Raw genomic sequence first — 16,692 nt, 5'->3', positions numbered from 1 at the left:
CTCGCTGCAGCAGCACGTATATATGCTGTTTTGCAATAACTCTCCACACTCCCCTGTGAGCTGTACACCTCCTACAAGCTGCGCTTTATTTATTTACATGCTGGATGTGGAGCTGGACGCTGTTACTCTCAGGTGTGGCCCGTACGTTTGAGCATAAAGAGCACATCCTATTGCCTTAATTGACCCGTGGACCGGGTTTCCTGCTGGAAGTCAGGGTTCTGCGCTGATGTAAGATCCGTGACACTCTGTAATTATGTCCATACACAGAAAGGATTTAACTGCACTCTGGGGGGAAAGACAGAGGGCTTAAGTGGATTTTATTTCAAGGTTCCCTTTCAGGGAAAATTGGCAGCAGGGGCAAGAATTCAGATCCTTCTTGTACTAAGAGCAAAACTTTTGGTTTGAATTATTCAGATGTCAGCTTATTGATTTTATTTTTCAAGAACACTTCATCTGTACTTGCCATTGTAAAACTATATTGTTTGAGACAGTAAGTAATATGTGGAGGATTGTACTTGAGTGTGCTCCTTTACCAGCAAGTTGTAGAAGACATCCTCTGATCATGAATAATGATTCTATGCTCACAAGCTTCATTTGTGTCTCTGAAGTGACCCGTGTCAGGTCGGCTCGCTTCCTGAACCTGCGCAAAGCGCGACTTGGTGTTTGCCCTGAACCGTTTCCGCAGAGCAACGGGCACACAGCTCGCAATTTCAAATTCTTTTGTATTCCTTGAAGAAGTTGGCTTTGATCATTTATAAGGATGCTCTGGTGCTCTCACGCCTCCATCAACCACAATCTAAAGGGGTATATTCATAAGAACCAGATGTATCTGCACAATTTATCTATTGTGCTGTTTGGAGGCCTGCAGCCAGGCTGGTGCCTGTCCTAGTGATTCTTCTATCGCTCTTGGGTTTTCTGTTTACCAGGAGGGGTGCGGGCGGAGAGACGGCGCGTCCCAAGCTGCTGAAGTCATCTCCCCACCCACAGGGTTCACTTCAATCCCCTCTGCCCTCAGCACCTTTTGCTGCTCTTCAGCAGCACCTCTGCAGACACACTGAGATGGCGTCACACACGCAGTGATTAAGGATCCGTGCGAGGCGGCGCTGCTGTCCTCGACACGGGGAAAAATGTCTCTTTTTCTAAAGGGGGAACTCAACCCCCCCAAGCCCCGAAAAACAGAATCCACATTTGTTCGTTTTCGAGCTCCGTTTTAATTGATGGCTCGAACTGGCCGAGCAGGGACGAGTCAGACTGTAGCGGTGATGTCAGGAGACAAATCCTGCAGCTGCTCTGTAGACGGTAAATAACAGAACAGACCCTGAGACGTTTTAATGGATTATAGACACACATTGTAATTCGCAGCTGTAGGTTGCGGCTCTGTGTTCAAGTATAGCTCGGATAACGTGAAGCGGGAGAGGATAAAAAAGGCATTTGTGATGAAATCGTTAATTGTTCTGATCTTCTCATTTCCATCTTTGGTGACAGTGTTTTGTGCTCACTGCAGAGAAAAAGAAGTATTTGAGCGTGTTTGCTCTTTTCCGTGCCACAACTGGACTCGTTTAGCTCTGATATTTATGATGTTCTGATGATATGGCAGGCCTGCAATGCGTTTGATTGGCTGCATTACTGGAATCCACTCCTCCTTTGGATGGTTAACCCATAATGTAGGCGAGTTTTATGCCCCAAGCTCAGGTCACCGCATCCATAGTGATGGTATTTATTTCGGGAATGATCGTGCGGTGGCTTCGCGAACACATAGCTCATCGTGGTTGAAGCGCAGTCCGAGCGCTCCTGGAGGACCACATGACATGTTTCAAAAAGTGCATCCCATCTGTCGCTTGATGAAAGGGCCCCGTCTTCAAAGCCCACTACAGACCAGGGTTGTAAACACATGGCAAACGAAAGATGTGGGCCCAGGTTTGTGCTGCGAGGCACAGACTTTACAAAGGTCGCCGTTTCTGAGGTGAGCCCCACTGTGAGCTGTGGCAGGCCTTCACAGCGGGGACACCACAGAGTGATGGGATTTTCACCTGACTGATGTGAAGCTGTCACGGTCTCTCGCCACGTCAGATTGGATGATTTTCACCCCTCCGAGGAGGCTTTGACATCCCGTTCTCGTTATTCGTCGACAGTCAGTCAGAGCAGAGCCCTGCGCTGTTCAGTGTTTGGTTGGTGATGAGAGGCAAAATGAAAACTAAACGATACGGTTCACTGTTTCCATTTGAACGTTCCCTTTCAAGTTTTTGGCTTTATTGCATTCATGATGGCTGTTAATCAGACTCCTGGTTTGAATTTGAATATGGAATGCTATCTGTTGTGAGAGCAATTACACTGGTGAACAGGCAGATGTGTATGTAGGGCCACCTCATCAGTTAAACCTTTATCGTTTTTATCACAGCGCTTTGCATATTTCTGTCATTTTAGCAAACAGACAAAATGGAAGGGACCAGATTTAAAAAATAAAAACATGACTGAGCTTTTTCATTTGTACTAAAATCAAAGAGATCTCATCTTATTTTACATCATCTTGAAACATTAAGAACGCGTGATTTAATTCTGCGCTTTATTTTAACATGAAACTTTTTTCTTTTGCACTGCGCCCTTGGTCGAAGGTTTAGTTTTGCAACTCAGCAGCAGCATGGGAATATTTTCCCCAGGCATAATAGCAGCTCTGCACCCATTCAGCCCCTGATCCTCCTGGGTGAAAGTCGAGTGTCCTTATTCCACTTCCCCCAGTGAGCCTCCTGACTCACGATATTGGCTCGATCCTCTTGAGATCCACGAGACAATGGCCCAGCGCTGTGAGACTCATTCTTCATCAGACATTAATACTTTATTGAGCCGGAGTCGGGCCACTCCGCGACAGAGCAAAAACAAGAAAGAAAAAACTCAAACATTTACACTGTGGTGAAAGTTTTGCAAAACAAAAACTGCGATGTGCAATTTGCACATACAATATTTCTCCGCGGCTGATAAATGACCCTTTCTATTTATGCACATTTTACATGTTTTGGTTTTTTGAAGTATTTCACTGTAATCTGAGGGGATTTATCTCATTTGCTGCTTGGCTCATTTGAAAATAAACTCCCAAGCTCAGGCTCAAACCACTGGGTTAAACAACAGTGCCATACAAATGCCGGTTTTGGGAACTGTAATTATAGAAGGTATTTCCATAGACACTGGTGCTCACCAGTGATCCCAGCATGTCTAAAGCTGATTACAGTGACAGTTAAAAAAAAAGAGCGTGTAAGTGTAACCCTATCTGCGTAAAGCTGGTTTTCATCTGAGATGTAGATTATCTGTCATTCCTCTGCTGGTATATGACATGAGTTATTTCGCTATCATGAACTCCAGTGGCTCTCTTCTGTAGTCAGAAGAGTTGCTTGGAAGACAAGATGTGGAGATCAAGGGCCGGCGTGTTGATCTTAAACTCAGGAATGGAGAGCCTGTGTGTAAAATGTCTCTGTAGACGGGCCCGGTCCTGCTGGAAGCTCCACGACTCCCACACACACCCCGACGCCGTGCCCATTCACAGTTGACTGCCATGTAAAACACATCGAATCTCTCTTGGAACCGAGGATCGCATACCTTTGTCCCGTGAAAAAGATACATACATGCAACGCTATCGTATGCCTTGATCTGTTTGGCAAACAAATTTTTACAGAGAGCAGAGGCAGAGGGCTCGTTGTGGTCTGTAAATGCTCCAGAGGACAGCATGACAGCACCTGGCCTGCTGCTCCCTGCAGTGCACCAGGCCAGCCGTGCTTAGCTGCACCAGTTGCAAGGTCAAGGTCTGGACAACAGCTCAGTACTGGCTTCTTGTCTGGGCGTTGGAGGTGCAGGAGAGTCTCAGGGAAACTATACATTACTTTCCCACAGCTGGCTCGGCGACGTATCACTTTCAGTGTGGTTAAGATTTAAGGAAATCAGCCAGTGAGGGAAAGCTTGCTGTAACTTTAGGAGGCTTTTATTTGATTTTTTTTTTCTCAAATAATATAAGCTGGAGCGCATTTCTGTCTGTGTGCATATGTGTGTGTGTGTGAGTACCACAATATCATGTCACGCTGTATTATAGTATATATATTGTAACATTTTTATGGGATCCACTCTTAATAAATAAAAGCTGTCACTGTGAATTCAGAGCATCGTTTACCTTTCGCACTGGTTCCAATTTAAAAGTTTTAGTGAAGATTTATATTTCACGTCAGGGCGTGTCCACCGCTAGGACATTTCCTTTATTCCATTATTTCCAAGATTTAATACAAACACAAAAAAGAGAGAAGGACCAAACAGAGATATTCTCCTGCCATGCCCCTGTTGTATAGTTGGTGACTTGACTTTGATGCAAAGCATGAGACAAGTATAGAAAATAAAAGTGTCCACACACCAGTTTGACACAGTTTTTGAATTTCTTTCTATTTTTAACCACATTTAATATAATAAATAAGTCATAATAAAATACGTTATTACTTTAAAACATGAGAACAGAGCAGGATTGTGGCATGAGAATAAGAATCCACAAACAATCTGTTCATATGAAGTCTAATATTTGAGGTGAGAATATTTCCGCGGGTCTTGATGAGCAGCCACAGGCTGTGTTTAAAAAGCTTCAGGAATACCGGGATGTCGCGGGAGCATGACAAGCCTGAGACACTGTAAATGCTTTTAAAATAAGATCAGCGCGTGGACCATTCATCATCAGTGACACGCCGTAAGTCAGTCCAGCTCCCTGTTCCGGAGCACTTTCAGTCCAGCAACATTTCCCAGTAGCCCTGCATGCTCGGCTCTGGACTGCTTTCTTATGCTAATGCAGGTCTGACATCAGCAGTGAGATCAAAGTGGGGCAGGGGTACTTTAGAGCTGAGTCTGCCCTCATTCAGGCTCACTCACTCATTCTCCTCTAGCCCAACCTTGCTCTGTCCCGCTCGCACTCACTGACCGACACGGCTGTGGTACACACCATGCGTACCTGCCCGGAGCTATTCTGCCACCCCGTGCTGGATTTTACTAAAGCGTCTGGCTGACTGCGCCACGGACAGCTCTGTTGAAAGGATACTGAGACTGGGACTGGACTTTTCTCCGCTTCTGTTGATTTATTGAACGGGAAAGCCGAGATCGACGGCAAAGGTGAGCCCCAGTTTGGCTGCAGAAAAAGCCCCACGGGCTGTCTGAGAACTCAGTGCGTAAAAGTTTAGGATAGAAATAGAGGAAGGGAGTTTTTGCTGGGAAAAAACGGCAGGAGGAATTTTTACTAAAAATATATGAAGACTATTGAACCCTGTTACTTTGGTTTGCTGGCACAGATTAAAATTTAAATTTGGTGTTTAAAATATAAAAACGTCGACATCAGCGTGCGTCGTGAGATTTGACTAACAGCGTTACAGACTGATGATAAGATGACATTAGATTTAATTACATTAAAATATGATTGTTTTGCATTGAGTGTTAGAGGCCACAGTCGTTCGAGGGGGAAAAGAAGGACTAAATAATCCACGATGCGCCCTGGCTCGCTTAGCCTATCTCGGCGTGATGAGGGGCTCACGTGTGTGTGTGTGTGTGTGTGTGTGTGTGAGAGAGAGAGAGAGAGAGAGAGTTAAAAAAAAAAGGTTATCAGCCGTCATCTTTTAGAGAGAAACACGAGCTGCCCCTTAGACCGCTTTAACCAGCAGGGCCCGCAGAAGTAAATCTGGACAGAGGGAATTACGCATTTGACGCCAAACTGCAAACAAGGGCCGACGCTGTTCTGGAAACTTTTTTTATTCGATTTAAAAAAAATCTTAGAGCATAAAGTAGGCGTTTGAAAGGTTATTAGTCACACCGCTAATTAATATGTGTAATTTTGAAGGGGCCAGTGAGCGGCGAGGAGCGGAACTGTGCCTTCACAGAGCGCCGTTTATCAGCCGTTTATTACCTGCAGCGATAACGCGCTCACTTTAAGCTGCCTTCAAAGAGCTTTCAAATCAGCGGGCAGATAAACGCCTGTGACGCGCTCCCTGTCCGCTGGCCCTCCATCTCTGCCTTGATCCTCGCTGGTGTTCTCCTAATGCCAGTCTAAATTGTTGAGATTTTTCCGCAATTTTTACAGCCGAAGAGAGCAAAAAAACTAAAAAATCTTAAATATAAAAATTAAAAATATTACTTTCTCCAGAGCGTTTAATTAAAGGTTCTCCTTCTGCCTCGAACCAAAAAAAAATATCTCCCTAAACATCACATCAGGAATGATCCTGCGCTTTGTGGTTAGTATCAATGATTAACTGTCTTTTCCAGGTTTTTCCAAAATAACCAAAAGTAGGCAAGAAATAATTTTGTTCTTCTTTAGTTTCTAGTGTGTGTATCTGCATATTTAAGCTGAATGGATTTTCTCTGTCCTGTCCTTGAGTGCTTACATTGATGTTTTCATCTCCCTCTTCACAAAAAGTCTGGAAATGCTTCAGCTTGGCGCATCACGGCAGCTCTAAGTCACTGATGTTTTCTTTGTGATTTATCACAGGGTTTAGAAGAAGGGGCATCGTGCCGTGAGCGCTGACCTTTGAGTCTGAGCCGAGAAGTTCATCGAGTCTTTTGTGTTTTGTGTCCTGCGTAAGCCGGAGCTACTGTCCAACCATGAGGGGCAGCTCTCATGTCCTGCCTCTTGGTGTGATCGCGGCTCTGATGCTGTCTCAGGTCTGCTCTGGCATCAAATGGCTGTAAGTATTCTGTCGTTTTGCCATTTTTACACAACGCTTTGCTTTCAAGGAGCGTCAAAACAGATGACATCATGAAGATACACCACACTGCTCTTTGCTGCATGTTTCATAGAGGGGAGGGCTCATGGCAGCTTTGAAATGGGCCCCAGCATTCCTGCACTGTTTCTGCTGGTGGTGGTGGCGGTGGTGGGGAGCTCTGTCCATGTGTGGTGATGAGTGCTCCAGCGTATGAAATCATGCCAGCAACTATTTTGTGTTATTGATTGTAATGTGGCCTAAGTAAGAAAAAAGAAGAAAAGACTGCATGAATATTTCAGTTTTAATTTACCATCCACAGTATTCAAAGGCAGAGAGCAGGAAATAAAATCGGGCTGGCGAGGCCTCATGGTGGCGCAGACAGTGATGTCACTGCTTTCTGCGTGTTGTCCAGTTTTTTTCCTCAAATCATAAAAAACAGCTCGCTGCAGAAAGACGCAGTGCAAGCTGAAAGAAAGGACCATTGCAACTACTTTCTGGTACATGCAAACAATAACTTCCCAACGAACAAGTCCACAGACATCCAGGTTTTATTTATGTTCGTCAATCTTACGAACCCTGGAAGGTTTTCTTCCCCGTTTTCATGTCGCTTTGTGTGTTAACATTTTCCGTCTTTTTTTGGTGTTTGTCTTGTTTCTCTGACCTTCTGGGAAAAGTCTGCATTTAGCTGTAGCAAAAATATCTGTGACTTCCTATCAGAATGAAAAGTTGCAATGCTCATAGTGGGAGCGCTTGAGCAGATGTGCCAACGAGCGGTGGGATGGCACGCACCAAGTCCCAGTGCGAAGTCTTACAGTCTTCATAAGGACGGAGGTGCAATGCCAAACGGATGCGGCTGTAAACACCTGTGGGTGCCAAAAACTGATTTCCAATGTTTCTGTGTCATTTTTTTCTGTGTAATATCTTTATGTTGGTAAATAGACTTGGTGAACAGGGTTTACAAAGGGGGCTTATATATAGAATTAAAACATTATCTGTGTTTCAAGTATCTTTATAACTCTGTGTTATTGTACTTACATTATAACCAATCCGGTCCTTTATCCCCACTTAAAATATTTTTACTGAACTATTGTAATATTTGCTCTTGGCCAACTTACTCTTACAAAAGACATTTTTAATGTTAATGAGATTTTTTTAACTGCATAAATAAAGGTTATATAAAAGTCGCTGCCAAAAACTGATAGCAGCTTCTACCTTGTTACACGAATGTTGTTTGTGGCTCAATATGACTTTGTGTCATCCATGAGGGATGCATTTGACATATGTTTCACATATTATAGTCCAACAAGTTACTTATAGCAGTTTAAATACGAGCAATCAGTTTTTGGCAAATACCGGAAATCAGTTTTTGGCAGACGATCACTTTTTGGCACAACACCAGGTTACTGCGAGCCCAGTGGAGTCACAGCTTTTCATGGGGCACAGAGCGGCGGCTCCTCGGCCTCCTAATGCAAAACAGGCCATGGTGCAGGCTGCCCTGCTCGGTTCTCACAAACCAATCAGCAGTGTGCAAAGGGACAGATCCCACAGATCTAACCTGCTCCACCTGTGCTTCCTCTGTCACATTCATTCCCAGTAAATTGTTCAAATCAAATATGTGCTCCCTTTGATAGTGATTTATGTCAAACCGAGGCCACAGAGGGCAATGCTTCCTGCAGAAACACTCAGACGATAAGGGGATCTACAATTTTCTATCTGGCTTCTAGATTTTTTGGCATATCCTCGAGGCCTCTCGTGCACTTTAACCAAAGACCAAGAACGTGTCACGTGTATTTTATGAATCTGCAGCTGACTTTCCTCTGGAATTCTCACCGTGATAAGATGGTTTTCTGCTGCAACGCATGCCAAAAACGTTTCCCTGCCCGGAGCGTTATCTGCTGCAGTTTTCCAATTGTTTGTTAACAGCCAACGTGTCTCACTGTGGGCTTGAATTGTGCCTGCGCATGGAATTCAAATTGCTTACACACCATTCCAAATAAAACTCACGGCGTGCCTGCATTTCCACAAACGCGATAATTTAACAAGTCATAAAACAAGCCTTTGTTGCCGTCACCATGGCAATGAAAAGAATAAGTACTAAATAATGTATGCTGACACAAAAGCTTTTGTTTCTGCTTCTTTCCACTCCACGCAGAGCGCTGTCTCATACTCCCGCATCATTACACATCAACCAGACCCAGCACTGTAAGCAACTGCCCGGCATGGTGTCCTCCCAAGCTCAGCTGTGTCGCAGCAACCTGGAACTCATGCAGACCATCATCCAAGCTGCTCGAGAAGTCAAGAAGACGTGTCAGAAGACTTTCGCCGACATGCGCTGGAACTGCTCCTCCATTGACATACCCATCGATGCCCCGAAGTACCGACCAGACCTCGACCGAGGTACGCTTTATAAACCGAACAGAAGAACGGGGCAGAAGGGGCTGTTGCCTTTAAAAACATGCTCCTCGTGTTTTATGCCCACGATTCTATATAGTTTGATACAGAGAGCCAAATCACAACAACAGTTGCCTCAAGCTGCTCTATGTTATAAGGTAAAGACCCCACGATAATACAGAGAAACCCCAACAATCAGGCCGTGCCGTATGAACAAGCACTTGGCGACAGTGGGAAGGAAAAACTCCCTTTTTAACAGGAGGAAGCGTCCGGGCTCGGGGGAGGTATACACATGTCTGCTGCATATGTGGTTCCTGTCTAAAAATAACCCCTGACACAGATTTTGGCCTTTTGTAAACAATTTTTAGTTTAAAGACTTTCTTTTCCTGCCAGCATGTGTTCCTGCAGAGCTGTACGTTCAGCGATATATAAATTATGTCGCTATTTCTGAAATCTCCTAAAAAGAAATTCATGCTGCACTATTGCTTACAGTGTGACAGTTTTATTTTGCTAAAAGTATTTTTGAACCAGCAACAGGTGTGGATGGGATTGGATGGGGCGAGAGGGGTAGCCATGGCTGCCATTTGCCAAATGAACAGGAAATGGCTCATCTCTGTCTTTGATCTAACAGCCCACGCTCATACGTGATTTCTTCCCCTTATTTGCAATTGCCCCCCATCCTATAGCATGTGTGCTTCCCATGTGCGCACATCACCACCAATTACATCAGCGCTCACTCTGTGTTAGAGCATGACCACCGATGTTTGAGACAGAGAGAGATAGAGAGCTTGAACACAGACTGTAGAGAAGGTGGCCATGCAGAAGAAACCTGATGAGTCTTTTTCTTTTGTCTTGTTTAAAAGAATCATTTTACATATATAATCTTGCAACGATTATACGGAAAATTTGAGCGTTATATGTCTGTGTAAATAGACTTTAAGGTACTTTTTCTTGTGAGAGAAGACTCCACATTTTCATTGGCTATGTGCAAAAGAAAATCACAAGTCACCACAAAGTCAGAATGTATGCAGATTTCTGCATAAATGCGATGGCCACTACCACAGAGAAAATTAAATCCAGCTACAACAAAAACTACTGAGATGAGGGGAAGTGGGTGGAAGGCGATTCTCTGGTTTTATTTATTACTTTTTTCAGTTATTTTGAATTTCACAGGAGGATAGCACGACACAGTACATGTGAAGCTCACATTATCACGAAGATATATCGAAATTTCAGACTCACCCTTAGATTTGGTGATACATTGCTCTAAATAAGTATACTCTGCGCTCCACATTTAGTTTGTTGGGATATGGTGAGGAAGGAGCAGCTATCTCGGAGTTATTTACAAGAGATGGCAAAAATAGGACAAGAAGAAAACGGCAAAACACAGAGAGAAAAGTTAACAAGCAGTAAAGGCTTATAAACTCGTGGGAATCCCCCCAGCAGCCTGAGCTTTATAGCAGAATAACAAAATAATGGGTCAGGGTCACCTGACCCAGTATGTCCTATTAGCTTTACTAAAAGGAAAGCCTGAAGCACAGGCCTAAAACCTCGTGGTTACTTCTTTGATTATAGTATCGCTAAGTTTTATTACTTTCATTTTTCTTGTTTGTAAACTCTTGGAGAAGAAGAAGCTGTCCGATGACATCGCACTAGTCTTTAGCCTGGTGACGATGATAGGGAGTGTAATCACTGGTTTCATACTAACAAGGGTTACTGATTTCCAAACACTTGATTTGAGAGCAAAAGTTGTCTTTTGAACTGCTTTGAATGTCAGCGCTGCTATTTTACGTGGCATATTTTGCCTTTTCACCTTTGCTGTTTCTGTTTCCATCAGGAACAAGGGAGGCTGCGTTCGTCTACGCCCTGTCTGCGGCTACCATCAGCCACACCATAGCGCGGGCGTGCACCACTGGAGATCTGCGGCTTTGCTCGTGTGGTCCCGTCCCGGCTGAGATTCCAGAGCCCGGCTATCGCTGGGGCGGCTGTGGTGACAACCTGCACTACGGTTTGATTATGGGCTCCAAATTCTCTGATGCTCCCATGAAGATGAAGCGCTCAAGCTCTCACGCCAACAAACTGATGCACCTACACAACAGTGAAGTTGGCAGACAGGTACAGAGTAGAAGAGTGAAAAAAATGCAGACTCGTTTCCATATTTGCCTGTCCCGTATGTCGTGGTTTAACTCCCTCCATCTTCATGTCTAGGTACTGAGAGAGTCAGTAGTGATGAAGTGTAAGTGCCACGGTGTGTCTGGATCCTGCTCTATAAGGACCTGCTGGAAAGGACTGCAAGACCTTAGGGATATCGCCATGGACCTTAAGACCAAGTACCTGTCTGCCACCAAAGTGGTTCACCGGCCCATGGGGACACGTAAGCAGCTGGTGCCCAAAGACATTGACATCAGGCCGGTGAGGGACAATGAGCTCGTCTACCTGCAGAGCTCTCCGGACTTCTGCTCCAGGAATGAAAAACAGGGCTCTGTTGGAACGCAGGGCAGGTAAGACAGCCACGATGCACCAGTTTGTGCGTATGTGTGTGTGTGTGTGGGGGGTTATTATAGCTCTCTGAGCATGAGTCAAATGAACACCACAGCTATGTAGCTGACAAAGAGGAAATGATCAGCTCTGAATGTCCGCTCATCCAGGATGTTGACTCAAGTGCTGTCCTGCTTGGTGGCAGTGTTTGATTTACAGGCTGGCTGATAACAAGTGCCTGCCCCTGAGAGAGCCTCGTCTGTGGTGTGTCTGAGCATGTGCCACTGAAAGGCCCACTGTGACTGGAGTCCTTGTCCCGCTATCTGAAATGAATACGAATGTGGTTATTCTTAGGGCCGAGGGCACTATAGCTGATATTGATTTGAGAGGGCCACACAAACAGGGAAATCTTTCATTGCGCCACACAGATAAAGATTTACTTTGACTGCTCACCTTCAGTATTTGACAGGGAGGGTGCTCCTTTGTTAGAAGTTAAAGGGAGAGGTTGGGCTAAGAGATGCCAGAATAATAAGACACACATAAGTTTATTTAATTTCTCTAGTGTATGTTGCTGGAGACCGTTCAGGTCCATTATTTCTTTGTGAATTACAGTACAGGAGGATAAAGTTCCTGCTGTAAAGACCTGATCTTACACAGATTCACTTCAAGTCCTTTCAGAAGTGTCGTTTAAGCTAAACTGATAAAAGAACAATGACCATTGAATGCTTATAAAAACCTCTCAAAAAGACTTTTTTTGTTTTAAGGTTTTAAAATGTTTGTTGTTGCACAATTCCCCAGCAGATTTCAGGGTTTCAGGAGTGCCATGCCTCTCTTTTATGGTATGTGAGACGAGATGCGCACTGGTTTACAGGAACACATGTAGTTTTGTGGACTGGAATACTTCCATTATACCAGAATACAATCCTGGCTGTATGAGCTATGGAGGATATAAATATATAAATAAGACCACCAGACATGTGTGCACATATAGCATGTGACTAGCAAATCATGCGTCCTTCAGCCTGATGTCACTGTACAGATAAACATGGACATGCTTCATGTCAAGGACACTCACTGTGCTTGCTGCATCCTTTTGGCAGGCTGATAACTGCAGCAGCCTCACAGTCTGCAGCATTAGCGCTCCTGCAAAGTCACCAGACAGCTGTTTTGCTGTTGTTATTAATTTAAGTGTTGATCTGATGCTAACTGTTAAGCGTTCCTGTGTGCCTATTAATCATTTCTGTTAGTATGTAGGCAGATTTTTCCTGCTTCCCGGCTTCATAGTCGAGGAGCTGTTTTGTTCTTTATCGTTTTAGCTGCTTGACTTTAAGCGTTTTTGTGCTTGAGTCCTCATGGCTGCTCTGTGGTCAGGTATATATAATGAAAGAGCATTTAAAGGCACTTTTCTAGTCTTTGTGACCCTCAACATGATTTGCACTACAAGCCACATTTACTTGCATTCTTTATTTTATAGACTTTACTTACATCTAGGGCCAATTTCGAGTCACCTGACATGCATGTCTTTGGACTAAAGCAGCAGCAACGGTTTGCCAGTTTTTCTCTGAGACAATCTGGGACAGGCAAAGTTAATGTGAGCCGCACTCTGTAATAGTGATGGGTCGTTCGCGAACGAAATGGCTCTTAGAGCCGTCTCTTTGACGTGAACGACGCGAGCCGGCTCCTTATCGCGAGCCGTCACGTGGGTTTTTTTTTTTTTTTCTTTCTCTCAGCCTCTCTCTCGCACTTTTTTTCCGCTTCACTCTGCACCCGAGCCTTGTGCTTTATGCTGGGCAGAGGGGGGAGGGGTGGTAGTTACACTCAGTAGCACAGGAACAGAGCCAGAGAGAGAGAAAGAGAGGCAGGGACAACAACATTAGAAAGGTATAGTAATCATCCACAACTATTTTCGGTTGCAGATGATAAAGGATTGAGAAAGTTTATTCATGCAGGTCCATATGACAGAGAATATGCATGTTCTTTTAGTTTTCATATTATAATTTATATTTAATTGTGTTGTGGTTTGCAGTGTTTTGTGTTCTTTTCACTTTAAATTTGTGAAAGGAAAAAGCTGAAAATTTAAATAGTTAAAACTTGAAATGTGAATAGTTGATTTTTGTATTATATGATTTATTTATTACATTTTATGTGGAGTGAATAAATAAAAGTATATTTACGGTGGCCCCTAGAGACAAAGCACATACAAACTTCAAATCACGTACGAACTCTGAAGCATGTACAAACTCCAAAACACGTAAAAACACGTACAAACTCCAAAACACGTAAAAACTCCAAAACACGTAAAAACACGTACAAACTCCAAAACACGTAAAAACTCCAAAACACGTAAAAACACGTACAAACTCCGAAGCACGTAAAAACTCAGAAGCACATAAAAACTCAAAACACGTACAAAAGACAACAGAAGTGCTCCAGGATGCTGGGCGCAGTGTTGAGCCTTTGTTATCTTGTGGCTACACAAGCCAGCAAGTACCAACGACCGGATTTGGTGTGTGGTAATAACAGGTAAATGAACTTTTTTTTAAATTATTTGAATATATATATGAGTGCCTGTGTATAAATACACAAACAACACACACATGCTTTCAATTGTGTAATTTAAGTGATCTAGTAGCTCTGCTTTGGAAGTTCAGTTCATGCTAGAAATGTGTTTTGGAGTTTGTACGTGTTTTGTCTCTAGGGGCCACCGCATATATTTATATATAAACATATATAAATAAAACCACTTGTTTTTATGTTAGTAATTCCTTTTGTGCATAATTTTATATTATTGTTAATAATAAATTAATTAAAGCAACAAAACAACCTGAAGAGCCGGTTCGGAGCCGAAAGAGCCGGCTCTTTTTAGTGAGCCGAACCGAAAGAGCCGGATCTCTAAAAAGAGCCGGAAATCCCATCACTACTCTGTAAAATAATGGATAAAGCGTGATCACCGGTGCAAAAGAGTCACGTCCCCAGAAAGAGGCTGGGCTTTTGTCTCAAATGACTTTAAACCAGCAGATGTGAAACCACAGAAGATACTTCTGACAAAACATAACTGTCCGGGGTGGCAGCTCCCACCGATGTCATAAACCTGTCTTGCATTCTCAATGACTCTTGTCCCTCTTCCTCCCCTTCTTTCACTCGCAGCGCAGCAGCCATTAGCTCGGTAGCTCTCTCACCCTGCTGGTCATTAACACTTTGCCATCATAAAACAAAGCAATAATGTGAAGAGGGCCAGATAAAGAGAGGGAGGGCAGGCCTGTGTACTCGGTGTGATTTATGGCGGGGCTATTCTCTGCTCATTCTAAAAGATGCCCCGGGCTTCTAAACGAGAGGCTCCAGAGCATCCACCGGCCAAAGACAAGGAAACAAAAAGAAAAAATGGAAGAAAAAAATGTTTGGGAGAAGGAGAGCGCAAAGGTTAAAGCGCAGAGTTCGGTCAAACCATTTTAAAGGACTATTGTTGACTCTCGACAGGCTGCGAGATTGTGCAAAACGTTTTAGAATGGAGCTGTTAGCTTAATTGTCTCGGGCAGGAACTGGAAATGTTTTAGCTTTCACGGCTGATTGCTCGCTCCAAAATGCGCCTCCTTTGTCCTTGCCTCGGCTACAGAAATCAGCTATTGCAACGGAAAATTAAAGTCACAGTCTAACTGCATGTTTTTCATGTCTGTCAGGCAGTGCAACAAAACCTCGTCAGGCAGTGACAGCTGTGACCTGATGTGCTGCGGCCGTGGCTACAACGCGTACACAGAGAAGCTGGTGGAGCGTTGCCACTGCAAGTATCACTGGTGCTGCTACGTAACCTGCAAGATGTGCGAGCGCAACGTGGAGAGATACGTCTGCAAATGAGTCCACCAACCTGCCGGCCCGACCAGCAGCCAGCCGGCCGAGGCTTCCGATTAACCAAAGCACTAAAAATACAGAGAAGGCTTACTTCTGTCTTAAGCTTTAGCACGCGTCTCTCAGTGAGAAGCGGTCCCTTCTTGTGTCAGTGTCATTTTTGTTTCCCACCAAAATCCCCGAACTACCAACTGGGCTTCTGAGCTTTTGCGCTTCACAAACCTGGAGTGTGGAGACAGTGCCAGTCAGTTCATGCGAAGAGCGCCGTCCTCCTGGGTAATTTCTTTCTCTTATTAATGATTATAAATCCCCCAAACAGGGCTACTGGGTCCAAGTCTATTTCATTCTATCTCTAATAAAAAGAAACAATATTGGATTCGATGCTGGAGGAGAGAACGTCGCCTTCTCTCCCGACTAGACAAAGGCTTACGTTTGGCTTTAATCCACAGAAATCGAAGGGTTCCCGTGGATCCATCCTTTTTTTAGGTACTTTTCCAACTTTTTTCCTCTTCAGCAATGGACTATAGAGGAAGAAAAGCAACATAAAGGGAACTTGAGCATTTTTCATTCACGGAACATATCTGCAGTTGATGTTTTGGACTCACGGCATGTATCCCGTGTGGATCGTGACATGGATGCATCCCTGTGGATTGAGAGGACTTTCTGAAATGGTGCATTATCTCATTTTTGTCTGACATGCAGGCAATTCCAAATATATTCTATTTTTCAGAGCATATGAGCTGAACTCATGGATTTTTGTAAACCACTTTTGTGTGGATGTACATACTGTTATTTTGTATACTGAAATAAAGAAAGAAGTATTTATAAAATAATTAAATGATCTTCACTATCATCTTTACTTGGATACTGTATTTGTTTTTTCAAGACTCATTAGATAGAGTAATTAGTTTTACGCTGAGCAAATTTAGGTGTAGCTCACTTCAACTCCAAAAGGTCATAAAATGCCAGCTAACCACAAATCATATTGTGCAGTGATTGTAAATCAGCTCAGCTCAGTCAGTAATGAGTTGCAGAGTTCAACAGCCTATTGGGATCCCTCTCTGAATTACCCAAACCCTGGGAAACTGTTTGTTTGGACATTCCACCTCCTCACAAAGGCCATTGCAAAAGGATTTTTGTCACTCCTACCACAGCTTCAGCAGTCAAACACTCATCTGTCTGAGGCCCAGACCTCCAACGCGCAAACATGGCGTCTTTAAAAAAAGACTAATCTAATTCAGTTTGAACATATAGGCAGCCTGCCGCCCTGTTAGAG

General features: G+C 43.9%; 1 protein-coding gene across 2 annotated transcripts; it reads left to right on the top strand.

Annotated features, from left to right (window-relative positions):
* The first annotated feature begins 4,625 nt into the window (after nucleotides 1–4,625).
* On the top strand, nucleotides 4,626–16,269 carry wnt11 (wingless-type MMTV integration site family, member 11). Of its 2 annotated transcripts, none has more exons than XM_085469460.1 (6): nucleotides 4,626–5,127; nucleotides 6,491–6,686; nucleotides 8,857–9,101; nucleotides 10,933–11,210; nucleotides 11,304–11,596; nucleotides 15,251–16,269. In XM_085469460.1, exons 2-6 carry the CDS (start codon nucleotides 6,604–6,606, stop codon nucleotides 15,423–15,425), a joined length of 1,074 nt encoding a protein of 357 aa, XP_085325586.1. In that variant the 5' UTR covers nucleotides 4,626–5,127; nucleotides 6,491–6,603; the 3' UTR covers nucleotides 15,426–16,269. The 2 variants fall into 2 exon arrangements, with proteins under 2 accessions (XP_085325586.1, XP_085325587.1); XM_085469461.1 differs by lacking the exon at nucleotides 4,626–5,127 and adding an exon at nucleotides 5,936–6,236.
* The last annotated feature ends 423 nt before the right edge of the window (nucleotides 16,270–16,692 follow it).

This window comes from Copadichromis virginalis, linkage group LG10 (assembly GCF_057382275.1).
Source record: "Copadichromis virginalis isolate Kocher_CV1m ecotype Utaka linkage group LG10, C_Virginalis_male_GT1.1, whole genome shotgun sequence".
Lineage (NCBI taxonomy): Eukaryota > Metazoa > Chordata > Actinopteri > Cichliformes > Cichlidae > Copadichromis > Copadichromis virginalis.
Note: the sequence above shows the minus strand (reverse complement) of the source record. Positions and strands in the feature narration are given on the sequence as shown.